The following is a 17,745-nucleotide window of genomic DNA, read 5'->3' as shown; positions in this document are numbered from 1 at the left end:
AAAATACTTTAGTGATAAAGTTATATAAATAATACAAGTATTTGCTGTCAAAAATCTAGTAGAATCTCCCTTATAACTTGAAAGTTTCAAAATTTTTCAAAAATTTTATATCAATCCTGAACAATATATTCAAAATAACAAATATAAAATATCAATCAAAAAATCATTTATATACATACCAACTTGTTTTATTAAGAAAATAATATAAACCTTTATTCTTTTTCATGTATAAAACTCAATAGGATAAGGCCTTTAGGTGTTTGGAAGGAGATCTTCACCACCTCGACAATGTAACAGCACGGAGCCACCCCTTGGGCCTCGACTCGGTACTGGACTCTGGCCCATCACTGGACCAAAGTCGACTTTCCCACAGGTGGTACTGTGGTTATTCCTCACCACTGCCTCTCCAGGGTCTTTTGGAACCTCCCCAGACTCGAACCTCCAACCTCTACCACCTTAACAAAGTTGAGGCTAAGTCTGGTACCATTGAACCAAGGACTCCAGAAGATGTTAATCGTAAATAAGAAGATTTGTTACGGAGAAAAAGAAAGATGGATTCGTATTCACATACATAAAAATTATATAGCAACAGGAAAAATCTTGGATTACTTTTTGAAAAAAAAGTAGAAATCCCTTTTTTTGGAGTAATAAGACTATTCCAATTACAATACTCATAAAGCAAGAGCCTTAATAAATGAAAGGAGGAGGCATCTTTCACCCAGTATCGAAGGGTTTGAATCAAGATTTCCAGATGGATAGGGTTCAATGGTACCAGACTTAGCCTCAACTTTGTTAAGGTGGTAGAGGTTGGAGGTTCGAGTCTGGGGAGGTTCCAAAAGACCCTGGAGAGGCAGTGGTGAGGAATAACCACAATACCACCTGTGGGAAAGTCGGCTTTGGTCCAGTGATGGGCCAGAGTCCAGTACCGAGTCGAGGCCCAAGGGGTGGCTCCGTGCTGTTACATAAAAGGTGCCTTTTATGTAACAGTACGGAGCCACCCCTTGGGCCTCGACTCGGTACTGGACTCTGGCCCATCACTGGACCAAAGCCGACTTTCCCACAGGTGGTACTGTGGTTATTCCTCACCCCACCCTCACGGGGGTCTTTTGGAACCTCCCCAGACTCGAACCTCCAACCTCTACCACCTTAACGAAGTTGAGGCGAAGTCTGATACCATTGAGTTGACCCAATGGTACCAGACTTCGCCTCAACTTCGTTAAGGTGGTAGAGGTTGGAGGTTCGAGTCTGGGGAGGTTCCAAAAGACCCCCGTGAGGGTGGGGTGAGGAATAACCACTGTACCACCAGTGGGAAAGCCGGCAATCATGTGGTGACATGTGTGTTGTCCAGCGCCTAGGAAAAGACCCTGGAGAGGCAGTGGTGACCCAGAAGGGCTGTTACATAAAAGGCGCCTTTTATGTAACAGCACGGAGCCACCCCTTGGGCCTCGACTCGGTACTGGACTCTGGCCCATCACTAGACCAAAGTCGACTTTCCCACAGGTGGTACTGTGGTTATTCCTCACCACTGCCTCTCCAGGGTCTTTTGGAACCTCCCCAGACTCGAACCTCCAACCTCTACCACCTTAACAAAGTTGAGGCTAAGTCTGGTACCATTGAACCACCTCCCCAGACTCGAACCTCCAACCTCTACCACCTTAACAAAGTTGAGGCTAAGTCTGGTACCATTGAACTAAGTGGTTCAATGGTACCAGACTTAGCCTCAACTTTGTTAAGGTGGTAGAGGTTGGAGGTTCGAGTCTGGGGAGGTTCCAAAAGACCCTGGAGAGGCAGTGGTGAGGAATAACCACAGTACCACCTGTGGGAAAGTCGACTTTGGTCTAGTGATGGGCCAGAGTCCAGTACCGAGTCGAGGCCCAAGGGGTGGCTCCGTGCTGTTACAGATAACGTGCTATAGCCTTATAATGATTAAGCATGCTAAGTAAAAACTATTTGTTATAATAAACATATATAAAGAATATAGAATTAAAAACTTACTAATTAAATAATATTATCATAGATTTGTAGTTCTTGAAGTCACTATCTCATAGATTTGTAGTTCTTAAAGTCACTATCTAGCTAGTTTTGGAGGGCAACGGTGAGAAGGACATTCAAATTTGCGAGATTATTGAGAGATGATGGCAAAAGGAAAATGGCGACGGCAACACAGATTTGTGAGTTTATGGGAGATGATAGTAAATGGGGAAGGCAACATGATGGCACAATGTGATGGATTGGCAGTTTTTTGGCCATCTTTAAGCTTTTCAACCACGACGTGCGAAGAAGAGGTTCAAGTTTGTGTGAAGAAATGGGTCGAGAGGGTCGAGTATGGGAAAATTGATAGGGAGAAATTTTTTTAAAAAAATGAGCAAGGCATTGGGTTTACTCAATCAACGCAAAACCAAAAGTTTTGAAAATTTCTTTTCATGACCTTTTAGAGTGCTCATTTATTGAGCGCTCTGAAAGGTTTGCCTTTGACAGTGCTTACAGAAAGAGTGCCCCTAAATGCTAGCATTACTTTTTTTTGTTTTATTTTTTAAACTCATTTTGAAGAGCTCGTTAAAACTCATTTCAAAGAGCTTGAAACGATAAGTTTAAAAATAAAACAAAAAAAATAATGCTAGCATTTAGGTTGTAGAAGAGCTCTTCAAAATGCATGACATTTAGGAGTGCTCAATGTTGAGCGCTCCCAAATACGAAATAATTTTTTTAAAATTTCATTTTGGAGCACTCTTCTCTTAAGTGCTTTGAAATGTTAAACCTTTAGGAGTACTCTTCTTGTGAGTACTCTTAAAGGTTTAATATAATTTTTTCAATTATTTTTATTTCGGAGTGCTCATTTATAGAGCACTCCTAAATGTGAAATGTTTTTTTAAAATATTTTTATTTTGAAAATCTAGGGGCGCTCTTAAATAACAACTTATTGGAGTGTTTATTAAAAAACATTTTGGTAGGTTCTGCTTCATTTTTAACAACGTTTTTTTCCTAAGCACTTTGAAATACGCTCTCTCAAAGGTATTTTTTGTAGTAGTAAATGTTAATACAGTAAAGTCCCATAAAATGTTAAAATATCCTTCAAGTCCCAAATCTCTTTAACGTAAATATGTTTTTATACTCAATTACCAAAATACCCTTATATCCCTCCCTCTTCTCTTGCTTGGCTTCCTAGAACTTCACGGTTGATCCTTGCTGTCTCCCTCATCCGACCTCTTTTTTTGTGACTTCCCTTGACTCCACAACTTCATTTTTCTTTGCTAAACTTGAAACTATTGATGCTATACTTTAAAAAAAATGGAAGGAAAGAAGCATCTTTTTGCATATTCAAAACTTAATTGTTTTCTTCACCTTATGGCAATGACAATGAAGATATTAGATAGCTCGAATTTCTACAAAATCTAAAACTATTATCATCCTCACTCCCTCTTTCCACCATGAAAATGCCTCAACACATCCACCATCCCCACCAAATTCTCATGGCATAGGAACTCGCCTGAAAATCCTCTCTACTTCTCTGTAAAAATCATGTGCAAAAACATGTGTTCTTACTCTCTCTCACCCTTGACGTTGCCATTCTTGCTCCTCGCTAGAATGGTTGCTATCAAAATCATGACACCCTCATTGGTAACCGCTGTAGAATACTCTCGTGGCTTGTCAACCAAATTCACATCACACGGTATTTAATATATGTGGTTTTACAAATCATTGATTCCTAGCCTGCATTTCCAAAACCAAAATCACCTCCCTAATGCTAGTGGATTCTTAGGAGCAAGAGAGGACACAGACGAAGGTGGTTTGATGAGAGAGAGTAAGGATCAATAGTGAAGTTTTGGAGGAAGCCAAGCAAGAAGAGAGATCGATATAAGGGTATTTTGATAATTGAGTATTAAATCATAATTACATTTAAGGGACTTGGGACTTACAGGATATGTTAAAATTTTACAAGACTTTATTGTATTTGCATTTCTTACGTGAGACTTTATAATAATTCTCTCTATATCTTTTCCCCTTAACAAGACAACTCCATAATATGATAATTTTTAAACAATATAATTCATTTCGTTCTTCGTACAAGTGATGGGGGCTTTTTTATCAAAAAGCTATATAAATAGTAAATAAAATTACTTAAATGTTACATTATGGGAAGTATTTACCTAAATATTATACAAAAAATCATTCAGACAAAAAAAGAGTTTACATTTATGAAGAACTTGTTCACGAAAAGAACAATTTTGTGATTAGAAAATTTAACATTTAATTTTTTTAATGAAAAGCAAAATCATTCACTTAGTGAATGAGTTCAACTTTTTTAAATGTTAAAACAAAATATTCACTACAAAATTGCGACCCATCATTGCAAGAATCTCCCTACATGTTTTCCCTTCCCTATTCTTATTATATGGTGGTTGCTTATTGATCGAACCATCAATTGAAAATAAAAATGTAAGGAAACAAAAAGGTCAAAATTTTAGTCAACCTCATTACATGCCACTTTTATCATTATCTCTTTTTAACTCATCCATTCTGACTTTTGGATCATTCATCTCTTTATTTAATGATCCATGAATATCAAATTTTTTTACTAAAAATTTGTTCTTTGTGTGAATGAGTTATTCACAAATGTAAACTTGTTCTTCATTTGAATGATTTTTGGTATAATATTTAGATAAATACTTTCGATAATTTTATTTATTGTTTATATCACATTGATAAAAAAAAGCCAAATGATAGGACTCAGATTGGCATTGGGTCCAAGCTTAAATGAATTTTGAGTGTAGAAAATTTTATGATACAAAAATATTAAATTCCTACTGCTAGCTTTATAACCTCATACTTTTAGTCTGAATAAATTACAGCATTTTTATAATCTGACTGTGAAGCCCAATGCTACACACTATTGTCTCGAGAGAATTTATTTCTGTCCTTATCTAAAAAAAATTGTGTAGAGTACAAACCATCCTGTGAATATTTATAATTATCATGGGGATGCTAGCCCACTTGGATTCGTTTGATTTTCTTATTTAATATTTTTAGTGCATCAATATTCCGCATTTCGTTTTCCGGTGTCATGTCATGTTTGTTTTTAGACTACTCTTATAAATCTTACCTCAATAAAATAATTATTTATTTTTAAATTAATTTTATTTTTTTAAATTTATTTTTATTAAATATATTATAATAAATATAAAATTATTTATCAATAGAATACTTAAAAAAAAGATAATAATTATATTTTAAAAGACTTAAAAAATTTATATTTTTTAAGTATCTAATTTTTTAAAAAATATCTTATATTTTTTTAACAAAAAAAGCATAAACATTAGGCCAAAATTTTCATGTTGCTGGTTTCTATTATTGTTATATTATTCTTTCTCACTATAAAATATAAATAATTTTTTAAATTATATATTAATAAAATTCTCATTCTCAAAATAATATATATATATATATATATATCTCTCTCTCTCTCTCATTGTTAGTTCCTATTACTAATTCATTTCATAAATAGTGAGAGAAAAATTTATAGTAAATAAATATAAGGAATAAAATGAAATTTTTTATATGTACTAAATTGCTTATATTTTGAACTAATATGAGTTGAAAAAATGCTTATATTTCCGATTGGAGGTATATTTATATTATTATTATAAATTATAAATTTAGAAAATGAAAAAATTCCATTAAAATTATACTTTCCATGGTGTTAATGAAATTATACTTTCCATGGTGTTAGATCAAACATAAAATTTGATTATATTCAAAACTATATTAAAAAAGACCTGAAAATCATAAACCATTTAAAATAATCACAAACATAGGATTTTTTTTATTTCAGATTTACAAAATATAAGTTCCTATTTTTTTCATAAAGTATAAATTTATTTTCTTTTTTATTATTAATATTTATTAAGTTATTTTTTTGCATGCCCTACAGTTTTTTTGGCCTCCTTTTTGCTCTAAAAGTTAAATCTTGCTGCTTCACTGTTTCCCTTGAATTATGAGATGATTTACATATTTTAAAAATCTAAAAATTATATGGATGCAATACTCTACCATTTTTTTTAATTTATCTATTATGAAGAATTGTGATTCATCGCCTCATTTCCATTTTTAAAATTAAGTCATGAAATTTCTCGTAGAATTTCATACGTGTTGTTCACTGATTACAAAATAGATAAATTAAAATTTCAACACTCACGAGTTTATATACATTTAAGTTGATATTTTTTAACAGTAAAAATTAAGATGAATTGCTCCAAAATTTATTAGACCTTTAAGTTAATAAGTTTTATTCTTTTTAGAGAATGACCAAAACTCAGAATGATAGTTAAAATTAAAGGGGGGAAAAAGAAACATAGCTCATCAGTATATTCTAATTCGTGGATACGATTACAATAACTCGAGAGTAATATTTTTTGGGAATGTATAATAGATAATTTGATCAAGACATTTTTATATTTAAAAGGTAAATTTAATTTAGAAAAAATTAATCTTGGTCCATGTAATTTTAACTTAATTTTTATAGTTTTAACTTATTGTAACTCAATCTTTAAACTTTACCTCTTACAATTCATTCTTTATAATTTTAACCACTTAAATATTAGTTCATATATTTTTTAAAAAATAAAATTATAAAGATTATAAATATTTTAAAATTTTAAAATTTATAATATTTAAAGATTAAAAGACTAAAATTATAATATCTTAAACTTTTAATATTTACAATATTAGTAATAAAATTATAAAGATTAAAGGAAAAATTAATCTTTTAGTTTTTCAACTTTTAATTTATTTATATCTTAGTCTCTCAATTATGACTTGCTGTGACTTAATCTCTCAACTATGACTTGCCTATAATTCAATTTCTCAACTTTTGAATCACTTACAAATTAGTCCCTTAATTTTTGTTAATTTTTTTATATTAGCTTATATCCTACATCAATGAGCAAGAGGAGGGTATTTTAAAATAATATATGAGCATTTTTTATCCCTCTTATTTGATAAGTTTTTTTTTAAAATTAAAAAATAAGAATTGAGTTATAAGTGAATCAAAAGTTAAGGGGCTGAGTTGTAATGAGTTATAGTTGAGGGAATGAGTCGTAGTGAGTCATAGGTGAGGGATTGAGTTACAAGTGAGTTAACAATTGAAGGATTAAAAGATTAATTTTCTCAAGATTAAAATTATGTTAACATTTATTACTAATATTCTACATTATTAAATCTTTTTAATCTTTATAAATATTAAAATTTTAAAATATTTTAAATCTTTATAATTTTATTTTTTAAAATATATGAACTAATATGTAAGTAATTAAAATTATAAGGATTGAATTAAAAGAGATAAAATTTAGGGACTGGATTACAATTTAGTTAAGATTATAAGAATTGAGTTATAATAAATTAAAATTTAAAAATTGAGTTATAATTGAATCAAATTATCTAGATTAAATGATTAATTTTTTCTTTAATTGAATATTTTTTTAGCCAGCAAATTTGGTGTAACTTGAAAAGTTGATAAAGCAGATAACACAAGACGTAAAATATTCTAATATCACGTGGCTACAAGTTGATCACAGCGTTCTGGCAATTGTTAACAAAGTGAATGATAAAACAATAAAAGGCTTGAAAAAAAACACATGTTAACAGAAAAAAGGATAACAAATGACTAAATTCTAAAAGAAGGCATACGGACATTAAAATAAATAATGTGATCTAGTAAATTATTGTGCCTATTGGCAACAAAAGTGAACACCTGACATAGTACTAAAATAAATTATCTAAAAATAAATTATTAAGATTAAGTCTAGCAAAAAAAAAAAAAAAACTAATTTTTCACCATGTGAATATGTGATGAATAAGATTGAAATTCCTGACTAAAAGAGATTTTATGTTTAGTGTGGATCATGATTTGATAGTTTCCAATAAGAATATTTGCACTCAAAAAAAGGGAAAATCACATAAAAATATTATTAAAATATATTATTAATAAATAATAACTAATAACAAGTCATTATTTATTAAAAAATTTATTTTTTTAATAACAACCAATTTCTTATTAACCTTTATTGAGAATAATATTTTTTTATAGTTCTTGTGTGTAATTAAAAAAACAGTACTGGTATTAAAAATAAAAATAAAAAAAATATAATTTGACTATTAAAAAAATGACTACTAATTCTGAAGAAAAATATATACCTTAATTTTTTTTGGCCGAAAAGATGTAACTTAATTAATAATAACAAAGTGACCAAGGAAATGAATGTTGACGCCAGGTTGAGTCCTCGGAGTATCACAACGTGTACATCCGAAAATCTTTAACCTAAATCTTAACTGAGAAATTTAGTTTTATATTATTATTTGGACGCCAAATGACCATTAAATACAGTTCAATCCTCCACATTCATCCCAACTCCATTCGCACCTATTCTTCTCTCTCTTGTTTGTCTTTCTCTCTCTCAATCATTCTGTGTTCCTTTTCACTCCTTAGGACCAATCATCGCTCCGCTCTTGCTCCTCATCATGCTCTTCCTCTTACAAAAGATTCCCGCTGGGGCTGCATCATGAAAGCAGAAGGGACTGTGCCTTCTATCCTTCACTTCTTTCTACTTTCTGATCGTTGAGAATAGGTTTTTTTTGGATTCAGTTGGATATCTCTTTGGGTTTTGAATTTCCATCGTGCTTTGCTGTTTTGTCCCTCAACTCCATCTGTGTTCTTTCTTAAGCTCTAGGGTTTGCTGATTTTGTATCCTCATTTCCAGGTAATTTGGGGCTTTCTTTTGATTAGGCCTTACTTTATCTTTCATGTGCCAAATTTTGAGGCTTTTGAACACTTTTTGGTTTTGATCAAATTGATCAGTGAACAAGTGCAGCTGAATTTACTTTCTATTTCTGGGGTGGGAATGGGAGCAAGTTTGAGTGCTGCGGTCATGATGATCACGTGTTTTCAGTCTATGTTGCTCTGAAGTCTTAAATTGCTGGAAGTGTTTAAATTTATGATCTTGGGACGTCGGTTACCTATTTGTTCTTGTCGAGAAATCGTTATTTACTTGTTTTATTTTTTGTTAACTGTCCATCTTTTCCTCTAAAAAATGTCGAAAAGGACGGCAGTTTGAGTTTCGGAAATTTCATATTTAAGAGCCGGATGTATGGTTAGACATTTCACAGTAATAGCTCAACTGCCAGCGCTTGTTAAATTTGGGCGGGTTCCAGTTAAAGTGTATTGAGCTCATGCTGTTTATTGTAAACGTCATGACTTCAGAACTATATTGGTGACCAGGTTCCACATCGCCTTTTTTTTTTTTTGGCAGTGAGACCAGCTGCCAGGAATCTAAATTAAAAATGATTTTTTTGGGGTGGTTAGCAAGGTCTTTGGAATTAGTATTGGGAATGAATTCAGTCATATTCTGATGACACATTCACTTTGCTTTATTGATGGAGGAAGATAGTGGTCGCTCTCTGTCCTCTTTCCCAATCTATCATCCAACATGAAAGTAATCTTCATATATATTTTATTGCAATAGTGAAAATCAGAAAACCATTGAAATTTGTCCAATTTTATTTTCATACTGTGGAAGGACTATGGAGGATAGTATTTCACTTGGAGTTGCATCTGTTCACGCTACATTGACTCCATTGAATGAAGTTGTATATGAACTTTTATATCAATTACTGGATCTGTCTGTTGATTCGTGACAACTGTGTAGAGAATACCTCGGTTTTATATCTTTTCGAAGCATATTGTTATTTGAAGCATGAAGCTAGATTTTCATAAGCACTTGTTGCGGTACCGTGTGCCTCTGGTAGATTCCTGTTTATGTTTTTAATGATTTCCTTCACAGAAGATGCATCTGTCACAGTTGAGTTTTTACACTTGTATATGTATGCACATTTATGGGGGAAATGGTAGATTTTCATTTGTTCATGGAAAATCAATGCGTGTGTATTAAAATCTCTATTACTGTAGATGTATATATTTTAAATTTTCCTGTCTGTGCATTTAAGGCTGATGAACCTAGTTATTTTAAAAATGAAATTATAGGTTTTTCCTTTACTAGTGTCATTGTGCGTAGTATTTTTCTTTACCAATAGCTCATTAGTCTTGTAGATGTTGAGTTTTCTTACCTGAATGCCACTATTAGCAGTTTTTCAAGTTATTTGATGGTTGACATATCTTTTGCACTGTCACTTGTGGTGAAAGAGAAAATAACTGAAATTTTGTTCTCTATTTTGTGTCTGATGCAGCGGAGCAATGCAATGAAGCAGTCTTTTGACATTTCAGCTTCTGGTATTTCTCCTAAGTCTTTAATTTTGTTTTGATTGTCAACATGAGTATGAGATTTTGTTAAATATATCCTTTGCATTACTGCTAGGTCCAACCAAGATTCCATCTATAAATATTCCTAAAGAAGTGGGACGCAACGCTTGGGAGGTCTTATCTGGATCTGATGCCTACCATGCCTCATCGGATGCTAGCCTTTTTTCTAGCTCATTACCTGTTTTGCCACATGAAAAGTGTACGTATTGGATGCTTTTTTAAAAAAGGTTGTTATTTGTGTGCTCTGTTTGCTACAAAATTTATTGACTTGTTTCGGCTTATCTGTAGTGAACTTGAATGACACTGAAAATGAGTATCAGTCTGTGGATGTGGATGACATCTCATCTGGCTTTAACAAGCTCCACCAAGATTTAGAGGTCAGTGAATCACTTGGAGGTCCAAATATTCATACACTTGGAACAATGCTTCCAGATGATGAGGAGGAGCTTTTAGCTGGCTTAACAGATGATTTTGACCTGAGTGGTTTGCCTGGTTCCCTGGAGGACTTGGAAGATTATGATCTTTTCGGTAGTTGTGGAGGTATGGAACTGGAAACTGACCCACAAGAAAGTCTTACAGTGGGCATTTCAAAATTAAGTTTCTCTGATAGTACAATTGGCAATGGTTTGCCCCATTTTTCTTTTCCTAACGGTGTTGGAACTGTTGCTGGGGAACATCCGTATGGGGAGCATCCTTCTAGAACATTATTTGTTCGAAATATTAATAGTAACGTGGAGGATTCAGAATTGAGAGCCCTTTTTGAGGTGAGTCTAAATTTGGGGAGCTCAATGTAAACATTGATACCAACTTTTGTGTGACAATATTGAATAATGTTGTGAATATGGCTTGACCGTATCTGTAATTCATAATTGCATTTGATGGATATCTTTGTTGATAAAGCGATAAGGATCTTTGTAATTTAGACTTAACCACAGTCAAGCTCAATGCATACTGAATGATGTTTGCTCTTGCCAATGCCACTTTTATAGATCCTTCCTTTGGATCGGTCATGTTACTTTAAAAATTACCTTGCCACATAAGAATGGGCAGTTTTCTTTTAATTGTCAACGGTGTGGGTAATTTTGCATTGCTTTTGCGGATATTTAGGGACTAGGGAGGTGTTAAGTAATATTTAAGTATGTACACCTGCACGTGTGTACGTGCAATATCTATATTTTATTTAGTTGTTTATTTCTTCCTACCCTCTTGCTATACAAAGAGGGGAACCTTGTTATTGGATTGTTCAGAAAAGCTGGGCATATTAATTGTTTGTTTGCTTATGAACTGTTTATAAAACTAAAGAAGTGATTTGGTGTGGTAATTCATACTTTGTTGTGGTTATTGGCTTTTAGTTGGAGGCACTTTCCACTGATTGGAATTGGAAATCAAACCAAGTGATTGTTTGCCTAAATTTAACATCCGCTCTTTTGCCAATATGTTGGTATAATGATTAATAGATATAGGTCTTGTTGCTTTTTACGCTTTGTCTTTTTAGTCTCATGGGAACTGTGCGGAGAATATTTATTAAAACCCTAGTTATCTTGTCTAACTTTTGGGCATGGATTTATGGAATGTGAACTGCTTATTAATTGATGCTTTTATCCTCTACGTTTACTGTGCAAAATTTCTGTCCTTGGACCTTTTTCCTTTGCAGCAAGAGGGGCCTCCACTTGCATAGAAATCATGCCAATTATCTCTTAACTAATTTTGATATTCTTTAAATTTTCTACACAAATTATTAATTAGTTTTAGATGTTTTCTTTTTAGCAATATGGTGATATTAGAACCCTCTATACTGCATGTAAGCATCGGGGGTTTGTAATGATATCCTACTATGACATCCGTGCTGCTCGAACAGCTATGCGTGCATTACAAAATAAACCGCTGCGGCGGAGGAAACTTGACATTCATTTCTCAATACCAAAGGTTTTTGAGCAACTTTACTGCCCTCATGTTTTGTCCTTTAATTAAGTGATCGCCATAAGAATCATTTTTTTGGGTGCATCCCAGGATAATCCATCAGACAAGGATATAAATCAAGGAACTTTGGTGGTTTTTAATTTGGATCCATCTGTTTCAAATGAAGACCTTCGACAAATATTTGGGGCTTATGGCGAGGTCAAAGAGGTGATGATTAATCCCTTTCTATTGTTGTACTTCCTGGTTGCATTTTTTATAACTTGGGAGTTAATAGATAATAACTTGACATTTCTACAGATAAGGGAAACTCCTCACAAGAGGCACCATAAATTTGTTGAATTTTATGATGTCAGAGCTGCAGAAGCAGCACTTAAATCATTGAACAGGAGTGATATAGCAGGTAAACGCATAAAGCTGGAACCTAGTCGTCCGGGTGGAGCTCGTCGAAAGTGCGTATACTTCTAAAGTGACTTCTGATTTAATTTTATTTTTCATAACTTATTTCCTTGTTATCTGCTTTCTCTCAGCATTGCAATCACTTGATGCATTGATTGCTAATTTTCTCTCCTGTGATTTGTGGGTTAATGCAAAAAGTGATTGAGGCCTGTTGAATTGAGTGGCTTAATAACAGTGAGACAGCTGAATACTCTTCTGAAACTGCTATCATATGATATCTGTAATTACTTATTATTATTAAAATTTTTACTTGCCATCTGTGTGTATTATTGGTTTTATCATGTATTTGGTTATCAAACTTTATTTTTCCTCTGACAAGGATGGCAAAATGACGCCCTATTTAGAAAGCCGTATCACATTGGTTAAACAAACATATAATGGTCCAGGCTTGTTGGTCAAAGGCTAGGAACAGGCTCAACTAGAGAGTAACTGGGGATTGCCTTGATCCTACTATAGAGGCTAGAGCTATTATGTAGTTTCTTTTCTTTCTTTTTTTAAAAAAAGTCTTCAAGTTGCAATTACTTGGTTGGGATCTGACATGATTAGAACTAATTAGGCCCTGGCTAGGGGTTAGATAACCTGGTCTTCAAATCTGGTTGATTGATTATGGGTTTGGGATATATCAATGCCAAAGTTGAATGCATGGTTTATGTGGGGGTTGAAAGTGGGAAATCAAAAGGCATCTCTCTGGTGGGTTGGGCATGGGAACGTTCATGACTGCTTTTCTTGGCCTTGTTATCATCACCAATTATGCCTGTGTAATTTCAGTGTATTTGCATTCCTTAATTTGTTGCTTCATAGCTACTAGATTGATGATTGATGTTTAAATATCAATTGATAATAACTTGTATCTTCTAGTTTGATGCTCCAACTAAATCAAGATCTTGATCAAGATGAATCTCGAAATTTCCGACATCAAGTGGGTTCACCTGTAGCCAACTCTCCACCAGGTAGGTCCCTCGAGATGCTAAAAATCTATTGTGTCATTTTGTTTTTATTGCATTGAATTTTCTCCACCATCATTGTGTTCCCTCTGCAATTGTGATCTCTATTATGGAATGAAGTTAATAATGCAATTATAACAGGTAACTGGTTGCAGTTTAACAGCTCCATTGAACTTAAGCCAATGCAATCTATCAGTAATTCTCCTGGTTCTAGGATCATGAGCCCAACAACTGGCAGCCATTTGCCAGGATTAGCTTCAATCTTGCAACCGCAAGGATCTAACTCTATAAAGGGTGCAGCCATTGGCAAGGACCTAGGAAGGAGTAGTCATGGAGATCACATGTTTAATAGTACCAATTCATCACATGGAGCCACATTTCAATCTCACTCACTTCCAGAGCCATCATTCAGCCAATATCATGGAGCTTTGTCCCCTTTTGGCCCATCAAGTTCAAATGGATCTTCTGTGGAAACCTTGTCTGGGCCTCAGTTTCTTTGGGGTAATTCGAGCTTATACTCTGAGCACACCAAACCTTCACCTTGGCCTAGACCATCTGTAGGGCCCCCATTCACATCGAATGGAAAGAGTCACGGCTTCCCATACTCTGGTCAGAATGGTTCCTTTGTTGGATCGTCCCAGCATCATCTTCACCATCATGTAGGCTCTGCTCCATCAGGTGTTCCATTTGAGAGACGCTTTGGTTTTCTTCCTGAATCACCTGAAACCTCATTTATGAATCATGTTGGTTATGGAGGCATAAATATGGGACACAGTGATGGAAACTACATGGTTAACATGGGTGGATCTGTTAATGCTGGCATTACTATAGCAAGGAATATGTCTGAAAATGTGCAATCAAACTTTAGAATGAGATCCTCTCCGAGGCTTAGCCCTGTGTTTCTGGGTAATGGTCCTTACTCAGGGCTTCCACCCACTGCCTTGGACGGTTTGACTGATCGTGGGAGGAGTAGACGGCTAGAGAACAATGGTAACCAAGTTGATAGCAAGAAGCAATTTTTGCTCGACTTGGATAAGATAAAAAGTGGTGAAGATGCAAGGACTACTTTAATGATAAAGAATATCCCAAATAAGTATGAATCGTTTTAGGCTATTTGTTGAAATCTTTCTATTGGATGCGTGGATGATTGATGTATTGTTGATATTTTGCAGGTACACTTCAAAAATGTTACTAGCTGCCATTGACGAAAATCACAGGGGCACCTATGATTTCCTTTATCTGCCTATTGATTTTAAGGTATGTACTGGGTTTTTTTTTATAAGCCATGTGTCTAAGAAAGAAAAATGTATTGATGAGACTATTGGTAGAAAAGAGGACAAGAAGTCCTCCTCCTTAGATGAAGAAATTATGGATTCATTAGTAAACATAGCTTTCCAGTCTCTTTGCGAATCCGCTAGGGAAATCCCAGAAAGGGGGAAAAAAATTACAGATTCATTAGCAAAAAAGAGCTTTCCGATTTCCCTCAGTCCTTTATACATTGGCTGAAATTGATAGAGGCCAGAAGACAATGATTGTCTCCCAAATCAGACGTATAGGGGAAAACTTTTGATTGGTCACTTGTTGCGTGCTAACCAAAGACTCCACAAAACAGCTAGCTTAGCGCATGGCCAAAGTGCTTTCTGCTCTTTCTTCAAGGGAAGCCCAGTTTATTTGATGGTCGAAAAAAACCTGCTCTGATTAGGTGGATACACCAAATCCTTCTGAAAATTTCCAAGCAACATGTCCAACATTGCCAAGCTATCTCACTGTGTAAAACAATTTGTTATTTATTGTAGAATCCCAAAAATACGTTACACAAGAATATGGAGAAATAGGCACATTGGGTTTTAAACTTGAAGCAGATGTTTTGTAATATTCTATTAAGTATAGCACTCCAAACAATTGGAGGGCGCCTTGGACTTGCAAAAAGATTGAGAGAAAGAAAACCAATGCCCATTCAGACTTGAATAAAAATCTGATAAAAGAGCCAGAATAAACAGAATTCAACTCCTGATCCTTTTAATGGGAGAAGTGGAAACACAAAGCGGAGCAAGGGTTGCCTACAACGAAGCAAAGATTATAAATAATTCTCACATTTTAAGTTTCCGGAGAAGTGAAAATTATACAAGGTCTCATCGTTACTAGCCATATATATTGCTCATCTAGCTATTCTGGTCTCCAGTTTCTTTTAATCTAGCGAAGCTTATATATATTTGTGCTGTGGATGCAGAATAAGTGTAATGTGGGCTATGCATTTATCAACATGCTATCACCCTCTCTTATCATTCCATTCTCTGAGGTATAAGAAATATCATAGAAGCTTTTTTGCACAATTCTATTTCATTGTCCCGAGTTAAAGTTGTATTGTTGACTCTACTTTTCCAATTTCATCTGAACATCTCATAAATTTTAATATAGTGGTAATGTATTCCTTGCATTTATTTAAAATAGGAAAAAATAAGATAAAAAAAAAGAAAAAGAAAAATGAACTATTAGGAAAGAGATGCTTCATCTTTAACTATGTAGTTGTATGTGGGAAAACAGTAGAAGGTTCACTTTGCGCCTGATTTTGTAGACATTCAATGGAAAGAAGTGGGAGAAGTTTAATAGCGAGAAAGTTGCTTCTTTGGCATACGCTCGAATCCAAGGAAAGGCTGCCCTTGTGAGCCACTTTCAGAATTCAAGTTTGATGAATGAAGACAAGCGGTGCCGCCCTATTCTCTTCCACTCTGAGGGTCCTGAAGCTGGGGATCAGGTAATATTATTAGCATTTATTAATGATATGTACGGGGAAATCATTAAAAGAACATAATTTGTGTTTTCTTTATTTTCTCTGTACCTTAAAATGGTTATAGTTTTATCTTTTCCCCTCTTTTGATCAACTTATTCTGTCTACTGAAGTAATAGCAGCTTGGCAACTAAATAAGTTAATCAATGTCTTCATAATGGCCTAACTGCAATGGCTTTCTGTACCTTAAAATGGTTATAGTTTTATCTTTTCCCCTCTTTTGATCAACTTATTCTGTCTACTGAAGTAATAGCAGCTTGGCAACTAAATAAGTTAATCAACGTCTTCATAATGGCCTAACTGCAATGGCTTTAAACTCCTGTAGATCGTACAAGAACATCTTCCCTCCAACAATCTCAACATCCAGCTCTTCAGGTCAACTGATTCACATTTGAATGACTCTCCTGGAAGCCCCCACCAGGATAAGCCTCCTGTGAACTTGGAGACAACTTAACTTTATGCTAGATGCATAGTTGCTGAAGCCCAACTTTTGGTGGCTGTTAGCAATTTTTTGCATATATGTGTATTTAGGAAGGAATAACAGGAACGTGTAGATTATATATTGTAGTTATTCTCCGAAGTATTTTGCTAGAATTTGCTGCACATATAGCAGGTCTGATATAATACTAAAAGGAGGGTGGCATTAGCTTAAGAGCTGAGTGAACTGAATTTCCTTTGCGGAAGGTGTTTCTCCATTTTTGCTGATTTTTGTGATTGGTGGGTTTGTCATTGGATATATTATGAAGATGTTCATATTAGTTAGGGGTTGATATCTTGAGAGTTGGCAAGTTGACTTTGGGGGTACAAATTGTATAGAGGGAGATAAACAGACTTCGTTCTTTAATGTATTGGCACTCTTGAAATTAAATTGTGGAGTGCGTATCGGATATTACTATTTAAGGCATTCAAAGAATAGATCTATGCTAATTAGTTCCCAAGACTTTTGCTACTCTGTTTTGATACTGTTAGTGCTCGATTGGATTTTAGTTTATTTGACATTAGCATATTTCATATGCGGTTTGAATGTTTTTTTTTTTTTAACACCATGGTTTGAATGTACTTTTAAAAGATACTCAAATAGTTTATTAGTCTTCTCAGTGATGTGCGATAGGGATCTACAAAATTTAAAATTCCACATTTCCTGTTCATGACTCGGATTGAATTAGAATGAACCCCAAAGATCCTTTAGTAACCCGATCATGTTATAAGTTTAGTCCTGTACATTGACATTGACGTTTTCTTTTATTTTTTTGATATTTAAGAATGATTTTTAGTACAGGCTTGCTACAACGTTCTAATTATTGTACTGGTTCGTTTTGTTATGCCTA

At 34.1% G+C, this 17,745-nt stretch overlaps 1 protein-coding gene across 2 annotated transcripts; it reads left to right on the top strand.

Annotated features, from left to right (window-relative positions):
* Nucleotides 1-8,396: 8,396 nt before the first annotated feature.
* On the top strand, nt 8,397-17,355 carry LOC129304847 (protein MEI2-like 5). Of its 2 annotated transcripts, none has more exons than XM_054944672.1 (13): nt 8,397-8,621; nt 10,237-10,279; nt 10,365-10,508; nt 10,598-11,073; nt 12,077-12,235; nt 12,320-12,436; nt 12,527-12,678; nt 13,544-13,635; nt 13,771-14,722; nt 14,802-14,886; nt 15,860-15,928; nt 16,205-16,384; nt 16,743-17,355. In XM_054944672.1, exons 2-13 carry the CDS (start codon nt 10,249-10,251, stop codon nt 16,869-16,871), a joined length of 2,586 nt encoding a protein of 861 aa, XP_054800647.1. In that variant the 5' UTR covers nt 8,397-8,621; nt 10,237-10,248; the 3' UTR covers nt 16,872-17,355. The 2 variants fall into 2 exon arrangements, with proteins under 2 accessions (XP_054800647.1, XP_054800645.1); XM_054944670.1 differs by having other exon boundaries at nt 8,397-8,753.
* The last annotated feature ends 390 nt before the right edge of the window (nt 17,356-17,745 follow it).

The sequence above is a fragment of the Prosopis cineraria genome, unplaced genomic scaffold (assembly GCF_029017545.1).
Source record: "Prosopis cineraria cultivar Desert tree isolate PC_DT_omini unplaced genomic scaffold, ASM2901754v1 PC3, whole genome shotgun sequence".
In the NCBI taxonomy this organism is placed as follows: domain Eukaryota; kingdom Viridiplantae; phylum Streptophyta; class Magnoliopsida; order Fabales; family Fabaceae; genus Prosopis; species Prosopis cineraria.
The sequence above is the reverse complement of the archived record's forward strand: the minus strand, read 5'-3'. Positions and strand labels throughout refer to the sequence as shown.